The sequence below is a fragment of the Motacilla alba genome, chromosome 6 (genome assembly GCF_015832195.1).
Source record: "Motacilla alba alba isolate MOTALB_02 chromosome 6, Motacilla_alba_V1.0_pri, whole genome shotgun sequence".
Taxonomy (NCBI): Eukaryota; Metazoa; Chordata; class Aves; order Passeriformes; family Motacillidae; genus Motacilla; species Motacilla alba.
This window is the reverse complement of record NC_052021.1, coordinates 13,109,215-13,121,498: the sequence shown is the minus strand read 5'-3', so window position 1 is coordinate 13,121,498 and position 12,284 is coordinate 13,109,215. Positions and strand designations below refer to the sequence as shown.

General features: G+C 38.5%; 1 protein-coding gene across 5 annotated transcripts in view; it reads right to left on the bottom strand.

Annotated features, from left to right (window-relative positions):
* DLG5 (discs large MAGUK scaffold protein 5) overlaps nt 1-12,284 on the bottom strand; it is a 98,053-nt gene that overhangs the window by 41,727 nt on the left and 44,042 nt on the right. For all 5 annotated transcript variants that reach the window (XM_038140192.1, XM_038140194.1, XM_038140193.1 and 2 more), the window contains exons 3-5: nt 8,736-8,901; nt 3,445-3,588; nt 1,719-1,902 (exon numbers count right to left, since the gene is read on the bottom strand). In XM_038140192.1, the coding sequence (XP_037996120.1) occupies nt 1,719-1,902; nt 3,445-3,588; nt 8,736-8,901 (494 nt within the window). The remainder of the gene's footprint in view (nt 1-1,718; nt 1,903-3,444; nt 3,589-8,735; nt 8,902-12,284) is intronic.

Below are 12,284 nucleotides of genomic sequence, written 5' to 3'. Positions count from 1 at the left end.
TGAAGACTACTTCCCAAATGAGTTTAAGAACAGCTTTGACAACAAATTATTTAGGAATTCAAACAAACCACTTCTCACTGTCTACAGCATATATGGAATGCATTTATGTTGAAAAAGCACTAAATAATTAAAGAAGAATTCATACACAAGAAATTTGATGGAGTTCAGCATAAACTTGCTAACACAGACCTGCCAAAGGAAGATGGACACACCAGTGCAATAAACATCACCCATTCAAAATTCCAGTGAAAGAAAGTAAATAGTCCTAGCTGGCCCAAGGAAAACAGCCATGGCAACATGAAACTCCCTATGTGAGCAGCAGAAACTTAAGCTGGTCAGCTGCTACACAGCAAATCCATGACAATCCCACACAAAGAGTAATTTGATCAAAAGCTTTTGCTCTCTGAGGCCACCAAGATGTATTTTGTAATGGCCTGACAACGAAACAACACGTCAGAGGGATCAACAGAGAGTTAGACTAATTCATATGAGAAATTACAGGGACAAGATAAGACTTTTGGCACTCCTTCAAGACACCATGAATCACTCTGACAAGCTGAGAAATGGAGTTAGACGATTTTCCCACTAAGAGTCACATACATCATTTTCTTTAAAGGTTTAATCATGATGTTGACATAAGACTGGATTTCTTTAAATCAATCCTGACAATGACACATCAGCCTCCTTCTGTGCTTCCAGATAATTCCAAGCTTCAGGACAGAATGGCAAAATAGAATAGCCTTCTTGCAGAGGTTTTGCATCCCTGCTTTGCAGACTGGGAAACTGAGGCACAGACCAATTATGCTATTTGCCCAGGCTGACACAGTAAATCATTTCTGCTATCTTCTGATCTGAGCCACTAAACAGTTTCACACCAGAACTCACAAGACAATGTTAGAAAAATGGATAAAAAAGGAAGAACCAATCTTCAAGCACCTCCTAAAGTACCATTCAGCACATCCAGCTTGATTTGACCTTTGCCCCTCCTGCCCTAGCAAATAATTATTTTGGCTTGCATAGATTTTGCTTCTGAAGCCTAATGTTTGACTTGCAAGTTTGCCCTGTGAATCAGCCTACACACACTGAACCCAGATACTCTGTTTAACCATTCTACATGCTACTGTAACAATTCTAACTAAAGGAACAGACTTGATACAACCAGTCGCTCCTTAGCATTACTCTTTTCTAAATTTTCAGGTTATGTGAACACCACTGACCTGGAGACAGCCTGTGATACAAAGTTCTGAAATGTCTAACTCTTCCAGTCCTGAAAATTTGGTCTCTTTTTGTTTTAAGTTCAAAAACATTAATCAACCTTTTGTGACTCTTCCAAAAAAACCAACAGCAAACATTGCATGCAAGTTTAAGGTAAATCCTGTCCCATACAATACCCTAGGAAAACAGTCCTCTTTTTAATCACTTCGCAACTTTAAGTTAGATTTCTGATGCCTTACTACTCATTTAAAAAAAAATATCATGCAAATACCATCTTCATGTACACCTTTTCATCTCTGCATTTAAATACTCCTTTTTTTAACAGCTAGACAAAGAAAATCAATTAGTAATCAAGATGTCATTGTCTCCCCAATACTGTCCCAGGCAAGGAGGCTGTTTGGGACCCAGTAAGACACTAAAGGCAGCAATGCTACACATGGCCATTTCTCGATGAAGGGAAGGCAGGATCTCTTCCAGCACACACGCTTCAGGCTGTGGCTCACCTGCTGCTGCTGGCTGCGCAGGTCTGTTATCTCCTTCTGATCCTCATCGTGGAGCCTCTTCATCTCCTCACAGGACTGCTGCAGGTGGTTGTGCTCCCTCACCAGCTGTGTGTTCTTCCTCTTCAGGGTATCCATGTCCTCCTTCAGCTGGGACTGGTCACTCAGCAGCCGACTGTGCAACGTGCTGTCAGGGCACACAAAAAACACCCTTAGAGGCCAACGTGCAAGGACAAAGTCCTGGAGTAATTCATTTCAAGCATGAGTTTCCTACCAAGAAAGCAGGTCAAACTCACTCAATTCTGCATATTTGTGTATTCCAAGCACCAGGAAAAAAACAAAACCAGAAACCAACAGGGGCTTAAGTGTGAAAATACACAGATGTACACAGCACCCTTAAACCTCACCAGAAGAGATGATGGATTTACGCCACCTGTCAATGCCATTTCATAGCCATTAAAAGCAGGCAAACAAACACAAATAGCATAATATAATGATTCTTGAGATAATAGCCATTATCCCACCAATCATTTCCACTTTCTCTTGAGCTCCTCAGCTGAGCAGCAGCTAAACAAAACACAGACGAAAATGACAAACACCTCTTTGTGTGCTACTGTTTTAAAAACAAAAAACCCACCTAACTACCAAAAAACCTCCACAACCAAGAAAACCACACTATGTATGTTTCAACTACACTCAAGATAAAAATTTCCTCCCAAGTTCATTATGCCAGCTATAATTATTGAAAGAAATACACTCTCACTTAAACAACCGAGGGCCACATGAGGAGGCTATCATTCAGATTAAAATTCAAACTACAAACCTAAAATTAGATTAAACCAATGCTGAAAAAGAGCGAGTAAGTCAGCTGAATGTATTTTACTACTACAGATCCAAAATTAAGTTTTGGATACTGACAAGTATTTCTATTGTTGAAACAGAACTATTCTACTTAAACTCTCATACTTGCTGATAAATATTTAAGTATGTACTTATATACAAAAATCTGTGTTCTAAGATAGATCCATTTCTTCCTTATGAAGTGAAATACTAACGTCCTCTGCACAGAATGACCAAAGCATTAAAAAAGTTTCCTTACAATTAGAACAACCTGTTAAAAAAAAGGCATTTTCATAAATTATATTCCCACAATCAACAATATATAATCTTCACATGCAGGTTACTAATCTGCTGTCATTCAGATTTCAGTGCAAATGACAAAGTCTTTGGAAGGCAAACTTTTTTTTAAAAAGTTTTTAGTTTAAAAACTTTTTTTTAAAAAGTTGTTAAAACCCTTTTAAAACAGGGTTTTAGCAACTACTGCAGGAGAAAACGACATTTGAATTAAACCTGTGTTAAAACTTACACAGATCATCACAAGAGCTATCACAATCTAGTAAAAGAGAGTAAAAAATTCCATTCTCTTGGATTATATTCTGCTCTCTAGCCTGACAGCAAAACTGTTAGACTCCAAATCAGTAACCAGGCTTTCTTTTTTGATCCCATGAACACATTGGGGATTTGTATCTCAAATTCCTAGAAGTAAAACAGGCAGTCCATACTTGATAATTTGAAATGGGCCAGAAATGTTTTATCTGATGCAAACATCCACCTTGCAATTTAAGTGGAGGAACAGCATTCAAAAATTACTTCATTTCCACGTTCTAATACTATTTGATCTAGCACAGACTGATAAGCTCTTACCTTGTACAGCTTTACTAATACTTACTGATAAAAATCTGCCTCTTTTGCTGCTTCTTCACACCTTTTCAGTGTCTTGGTGTGCTGGTTCTGCAGAGACTGTAGGTCTGACATGGCCTTCATACACTGAATCTTCAGCCTTTCATAATCATGATTTGGTTTTGGACTAGGCCTACCATAGAAAAAGAATATGGGGTCAAACATCAGGTACTAAAGTGAATGGAAAGCCTAGAAAATTATTATTCAATAAAAGTGCTATCACACAACTGTTGATAGTTAGGTTATAATATGCATTAATTTCAATAGTGACCAGTTTCCTTTAAGATGCAGCCATTCATAAAAACTCACTGACTTGAACTTATAATAATTTTACATTGCAATGTAACATCTCATAATGGGATGATTCTGTCTAATTATCACTAACATGGCCAAAAATACTGAACCTGCATGTCCCTCTCTTCTGAGCAGCAACACTAGCACAGAGCAGAACTTCCACTGATACAAGAACGAGTCCATCACAGCACACTTGGCTTTCCTGGGCCACCACATTCAACTGGCAGTGACAAAGCCCAGACCTGCAGTGAGGGCAGGGCTGCAAGAGGCTGCCAAAGTCAGCTGGGCTAAACAAAGCTTCTCAAAGGCAGCATCTAGAGGACCTTGTCTTTAACTCCCTAGAAAGGACAGTTAGACTTGAGACAAAGACTTCCAATAGAATATCAAACACACACACATCTGTGCCGGCAGAGTTTGACCTGTTTGACCAAGTCATTGTGCTGAATTACACACCTGTTTGTGCTACCATATTATTTTAAGCTACTATACATAATGGCAAAACATGTCAGAGTCTACCTCACATTTCTATAAGATAATTATTTGAACACAACTTGAGTTATTAGCAATCTGCAACACAATATAATCCCCAACAAGCATTTTTCAGTAAACAGAGCAAAATAAAAGCCAAAATCCATCAAAATAATTTTTTTTTTACTCAAATTTCTTTTGGATTATTGGGAGAGCAATCTTCTAAAACAATCTACATGGTCAAGCAATTGACAGCATAAATTATGTCTAGAATGTATGGTACTTGCACACAATACTTTTTTGCAGATTAGAATTAATTAGATTTGTATATCATGCTAGAAACTAAATTAGCAGGATTAGATCTTCTTGCTTTGTAGCACTAAGCTTCTAAGAGATTCTGAATTGAATTGCTCCTCCTCTGTACAGTCACAGGATTTTTCGCACCATTGAATTTTCTAGTTTCAAAATGAAGCTTCTGACATCTGTCCCTGTATCATCTCCTGAGTCTCTTATAGCCCCACAGGCAATGAGAAAAAATACCAAGCAAACCATCAAAAAAGGAAACTAATGCCTCCAAATGAAAACAATTGCTTTCTAATTCAACTCTGCTTGTTCACATATCAGATTTGCTCCATTGCTGCACAGATCACTCTTCCTCCCTTAAAACTCAAACTCCTCCAAATGGCTTCCCTGTAAGCACAGCCTGAAAAGCAATCAGAATTTTCTTTGCTTCATACAAAAAACAGCAACATGGATTCTGGAACTGAAATGCAGCTGGCAATTGAATCAAAATTAAAACGGTTTTGCACTACTGAAGTGGTAACAGTTGCTAGAAAAATATTAATAATAAAAAACCGAAACCTAAAAAATGAAATGCCAGCCACATCTGGTTCACAGATTTTCTGGGGGTGTGTGTGTGTGATATAAGGCACTTTTTGGCAACTCAGTTGCATATGGGTTGCTGAGGCCTTCAATTGTAATTCCTCATTTTCTCCTTTCTCTAGAGAAGTGCTTCTGGGAAAAACAAAACAAAAACTCCTTCCTTGATTTATACACTTTACCAACAATTAAAATCCAAAATCACATAAAGCAACCAAATGTTCAAGTCTTGCCTACAGGGGTGTCTCTTATGGTATTTTTAAATTATTTCTTGATGAGTATCAAAAGCAGAATGTTACTCACACAGTAATACAGATATCACTGCAACTAGTGAAGGTTATTCTTTTAAAATACAGACATAGATAGCGCAAGTTAAACTTGATTTGAAATGTTTACACCCTTGACAGAATCACTAAAACCCAAGTTATTGATTTAAATTAGACCTCAGGGTGAAATTATTGAAAGTAGATACCATCTGTCCACCACAGTTTTAAATGACAGCATTAATTGGAGTACAGTTTAACTCTCAGCTGTGATATTAAGCTTACTGCAACCTATTAACAGATCTTCATATTAAACTATTAGGCCAGTCTGAAAGCTATGGTGAAACCTGTTCTACAAATCTAACATCCATCATGTGTGTTTCATATGTTGCTGAAGTAACACTGACATTATTCTAAAAAAAAAAAAAACCAACTAACCAACCAACAATCCACAACCAAAACCAACCAACCAATACCCAAGCCAACATTAAAAAGATCCAGCAAACCACCTATAAACATATGGAGACCATGTAGGTAACTACACAAGCTAGCCAACCTACACAGTGAGGAAGGACCAACAATGCCACCAACAACATTCTGCATTCTACCTCATATATACATGAAATAAAAACCACATGGATATCCCTAGGCCATATGTTCCACACTGCTGTTCCAAATTATGTCTCAGCAAGAAAAATAGGAATAAGAGAAGAAGGAATATTGGTGAGGAGTCAAAAATCTAAACTGTTGCAAGACAAGTCCATTCAACTGCATGAAGTGGCTGACTCTTGTTTAAGCAAGACCACCAGAGTTTTATGCTAAAATGCCCCAGAAAATACTAAAAGTTACAATTTCAATAAAGGAGAAGTATCAGTTACCACTTGGAAGCACTTGTTCAAACACTAACAAAATTTAAAATGCTAGTGTCAAAGGCCCAACTGTTTTTTCTGATATTTGTACAAGCACTTCAAAAATCCTTCATGCTATAGTGGAATTATCCTGGCCATAAAATAAGGCCACAGAAAGACTGATATTTACATGTATCTGATGCTCACATAAAAGGTAATGCCAACCACAGGTCCAATTTTGTGGGCAATCCTACCTCACACCTTCTAAAGAGTCATCATTTACTAATGTAACTGCAACAACAATTACAGATTACACACAAAACAGTCTCTTAGGAAAGACAATTTTCAGGGAGTTTATTTGTGTTGTGGTTCTCTTGTACTGTTACTGTTATGAGAGTAATAACAGCAGGTTTAAGTCCATAAAGTGCAACTTGAGCATGCTAAATCACTTGGTCAAAACTTCACCTGATCTCCAGCACACATGCACACATACAGTCACTGTCAATCCACAGGCACAGCATGAGCAATCCTACTCCTGTCCAGCAGGATGGCACATGCTGATCTGATTCAGCACATCACAATCCACTGCTGTGGCACCTCTGCCACTGCTCTAGACTTAGTCAACATTTGCTTTGGAAAACAGCTCTCTGTTTTGCAACCTCCTCAACCAGCACAGTCCAGACTGCAAATGTGCTGTGAGCTATTGTGAAGCATCCAAGGTGATGTGCCAAGGTCTGCCTCTGCACCACCTGTGTTTGGTACAGCCATAGTTACAGCAGCACACACAGCCAGGAAAATAAAGCCAGGGTAGTAAAAGTCACCACCCACATGATCATCTCTCAGCTTTCACACTCCAGTATTAACAGTTTACCAAGTCTGGGATTTGACTCCTGGAGGGATGAAGATTGGTTTTATAAGAGGAAAGAATTCAAGAAGTAAAACAAACACCAGTAGGATTACTAAAAACATAAATATGTATGCAGATGGGAGCAGCAGTTGCTTTTACACTGAAGGAAAAGAATGTCAATAATAATCTTCATTCATTTCCCACTCTTGAAATATTTGATTGTTTGGAAGCCAGCATTCTCCATCTAATACATACTGTCCAGGGACTGCCCAAATACAAGGTTTACTATGACGGGTTGTTCTGGAAGCTGTAAACATTCATGTTTCATACAGTACACAAATCCTACACTGAAAATAAAGGATTGATTTGAGAAAGAGAAAACTAGGGCAGGCTAGAGGACAGCTCATCAGAACTTTATTAATAGCATCCTGGATTATGCAGAAGATTATTGTGAGCTATAAAATCCTCTATGCCTAAGCCCTAGTAACTCAAAAAAAAAAAACCAGCCTTCTATTTAACTAACTGGAAGCTGAGCAGAAGACGTCAAAATTTCACAATCTTTTCCTTTCCCATCCTCACAGTGCTTTGAGATGATTACAAAGAACATGATGCTCTTAAAGGAGCCCTCAGAACTCAAGGAGGGAGAAAGGGGGCATTAAGATGAGAAGCTACTGAGTTTATAAAACCTCCAGATTCTCTCAATGCCAGCTCACTGGTTCAGATCTTAACCTTCTCATACAGACAAGAAATTTAATTAACCACCTGACCGCATACAGACACAGCTGATTAACTAACAAGCAACAACAACATAAAAGTTCAGAAAAGTTACACATGATGGCAACACCTCCCAGCAAATCTGTTCTTTGCTCTTATTTCAGATTCAGTGACACTGAATTTTTTTCCAAGGTTCTATACATGTACAGGCAAAAAGTGCTCAGTGTACCCAGACACATTTAAACCTTAGCAGATCCTTAACCCTTAAAAATAAACTAATTCTACTGCCTACACAATAAAACCTTTATTTATAATTAACTCATACTTGGACTACTGTCTTCCTCATAACATGTCAGGCCGCAAATCAGAAAGAGCTTGACAAGCCTGCTGACTGTTAAATGACTTAAAAAGCATGTTCAATGGAGGAGAAATCCTTATTCTTAACATATTTCTGCTACAAGTTCCCCACCATATGTATACCAGAAAGCTGATCTTCTAAAAAACACTTACTCCACTCAGCAGAAATCCAAACCTCTCTCTTTGCAGAAGCATAGGAATAGTTGAGATTTTTTTCCTCTCCTCATTTCTGATCTCCAGCCAAGTATTCTGAGCTATTTCCCTTTCTTCACTCTTGTTTTCAAAACACCAAATACTTCATTCACTGTCCTCTTCCTCTACCTACAACAAAGCCCATGAAGCCTAAACAACTTCTTTGCTTTTTTTTCCTCAACACAGAAATGAAACCTTCTCCCCTCAGTCCCCCAGAAAAATTGCTGGACAAAGTGGGATAGACACTCAACAGGAAGCTCTGAAACATGGATGTAGCCACTTCACCAGGATGCAAGTAGGTTATAAGCAACATGTACACATTGCAAGCTTCTTAATGCTTTCCAGGCAAGCAGGTGTCAAGGCACTTGAAAACACTACTGAAGACTAAATGAAAATGCTACATTTCCTTTCTGTTTACCTGCAGTCATCAAAGGTTGACCCAGGAGATGAAAGTGCCAGTTGCTTGCGCAGCTCGTCCCTCTCTCGAGTCACCTGACGGAGCTGATATAAAATAGTCTCCAGCTTCTCACTCATTTGTCTCGTGTCTATCACGGGTGGTGGAGATGATGCTTTACCAGTCGTACCTGAGGAACAAAGAAATACTTGGCAGTGAGCAAGCGCCTCAAGAGAACAATACAACTTCACTAAAGAAGTGAACACTAATGTTAAAAAATCCTGTATTTCTGTCTGCAGAATCCTGTTCAAAAACAAAGCAAGTCATATAAGTTCTCATCGGTGAGTTGAAAGAAGAATAACTCCAGTCAGATCCCATGTTAGCAGAAAGGCACTTTGTTGAGAGTTCAGTTTGTATGGCTTCCTTGCTTACTCAGGAGCTTACAAGCAGCTTAAAAGGCAAGGCAAATCAGCAGTAACAATTGCAAAGACCTCAGAAACTGACATACTGACAGAAGTCAAGTTATTTGAAATAAAGAACAATCCCCATGCTTAAAAAAAAAAAAAAACCCAAAACCAGTAAAATTCACCCACATCAACTTATTCCAGAGATAGCAAAGAAACTGCTACAGTACAGGGGCTCTTCTCCTCTTTCTTCTTCTAGCAGCACAGAAATACCCTTCTGCCATGGGCTAGAGAAAACATTTACTTTTAATGCAATTCTATGCTTTCACAGTTCACAATTTCTCAGTCTAGTATCTGAAGTTAAGGATTTCACTTAACAACAAATAATGAAAATTGGGCTTCATTTTTAACAACACTGGCTAACACAAGCACATTACAATGACTGCAACTGGACTACACATCAAATGTCCTCTAAGGGGCAGTCATACTTTAAAGTGTTTTGTGGGACTTTTTAATTCTCAGCTTTCCTAATACCAGAGCTGAACAATGATGGCTACTGTCCTCTTGGACAACTGTGAGAGCACAACCATGTCTCCTTCCCAAAAGAACAGAGTCTGGTATATCACTTCCTAACAACTGCTGACAAGTAATTCAACTCTAATTTTAGTTCTGCTCGTTTAAAATTAAGTTGTAAATATAGTTTTGCTCATGTTTCTCTCAGACACACGAGAGCAGACTCGTAAAACGCTTAAACATATACAGGCGATTATTTTCTACCCAAAAGAGAAATTTTAGAAATAGTTAGCAAAATTATACTACTGAAACAAGTTGCTGATATATGTATTAACTTGTGAAGACGTACCTTTATTAGGCCTTTTTTTAGTTAATTAAGCAACAACAGAATAGAAAAACAATGCTCTCCACTCATTGCCTTTTCAAAGAAAGTAACTCAAAATTATTTCACTGGATCAAATGCTAATGAATTGCAAGGACTTGCTTTTTATCCATAAACCCAGTTCATTAAGGTATTGCAGTATGTAAAAATCCCCTCCAACTTTTCAGCAAAACTACCTGTGCTTTGAAGTTCCCACACCAAAATAATAGCACTGTCAGGACTATCATATGTACAGCATCTACATTAATAGGATACCTGTTTTTATACCTTCCAGCCGCTACTGTAATGAGAATTTATGAGCATAGGCTGTTCTTTTTAATCTAACTATTGCCTAATGATATATGCAAACGCTCTAATAGCAAACAGAAGAAATAAAAAATAGCAGGAAGAACGTGCATTCTGGAAATAGACAAACTCACATCACTGAAGAATTCTCAATGCAGGCTGCTTTTCTTACTACTTTGTTTCACTCCTGCATCCAGACAAAGCTCCTTCATACATAAGGACTAAGGATTTCACACTTCCAAAAATGGAGTTATTCTTTTTTTTAGATGAGACATATTCTACATATTTTTATGGCAAGAAACCAGTAATAATACACATGATACAGGGGATATAGAGAATAAAAGAAGGAAATAACTAAGTAGTTACAAAAAGTCAGAACATCTATTCATTTGAAAGAGTTTGGACACATCAGTGAAAAAGCAATTTCATAAACAAACTAAAAGGTAAAGGCAGACAAATAAAATTCAGGTACTTAGAAACTGCATGGTCTTTGATAAATTCAGCGTCAACCTGCACATCATCTCACTTGAGCTGACACATCAGAGGATGTGTAACATGGAAAAAAATCCCCTTCTCATCCTTACCGAAAGGCTCAAAAGCTTATGTCATCCTGGGGCTGTCTGCAAGCAAAACAGATGAACAGGATGCAAGAGGTCAAGAGGAAGGAGGAAATGAATCAGGAAGGCTGCTGTGCTTTCCCGGGAGGAAAGGGCACCGGAGGAACAATGTCCATCACTACTATCAGTGCTAACCCAGCAGCAGTCCCATGGACAATGTCTGCTACACAAGACCTAGACAGGCACCCAACGGCTGCCCTGGGGATCTTTAAGCACAATATAAGCAGGCCAGAGATTTACCTCTGCTCCTCAGCCTCCCCTGACAGCTTTAACAGCATCCAAGTGACAGTCTTCTTCAGGCATGAACATTTGTGCACAGTCCCAAAACTGTGCCAAGAAAGAAAAGTCTGCTTTAAATAAAGACAGGCTAATTAGCCTTGGGAAAGAAGTTTTTTTCACAATTGTGAAACCATTTGTCTTAGTACCAAAAGGGGTTATCTTTCATTAACTTGTCAATTTTTACAAGTACATCAACAGATACTTTCATCTCTAATGCAATGATATTTTTGACACAAAATATCAGCCACAAGATGTACACCTCTTAAGCGCTGTAAAAACACAGATCAATATAATGCAGTTCTTCCCACTGCTGTCCTCAGAAGAAGACTCAAAATTTACCTCTGCTTCATTCCCTGACAGGTTTCCATTTTCAATATTTGTACAAAAGGTCTTACAAAGCTTAAATTAGACTTCTGAATGCTTAAAAAATAAGCACACACATTCAGTAAAATCCTTTTTCACCAGAAAAATTCCGGTCTTGGTTTCTTTTAAAGGAGCTTTTAGAGCTGAACGCTAAAATCCTTTTATTGCATCTGACATCTTGATGCAGCAGAAGGAAAGTGACCTGTGCTTCCAGCTTCATATTCTTTTTCCATCTGACTGCATATTTTACACAAAAGTACTTCCTTTTTGTACTTCAACCCGTCACATGGATCTTAAAATGCACAAGCCTGAAGGCTAAATCTCCATTATACAAATTATGCCACCTTTCAGTAACTCACCTCCTTCCTCAGACAACCTGGATTTCTGAAAAGGCATTTGCTGCATGTCCTGCCAAGTGTAACTCATTCATCTGCTTCCATAAGCCTCACAACTCATTCCTGACACGAGTTCACTTGGGTTCTGTGGACACAACTGCCTGGAAGTCACTCCCTGGCCAGTCTCCAAGTGAGCAGCAGTCACCAAGTCCTGGAGCAGCCGACAGCAAGGATGTGTGGTGCGGAGACAACGCACTTTACCCACTATGCCCCACCGTCAGTAAGTCCTGAGCATGCACTGACTTCATCCAAAGTGACATTTTGCAGGATTTCCATCACAGGTTGTACAAAAGAAAAGCCTTAAAAACACAAGCTAGAGCAATTATATCTTCCCT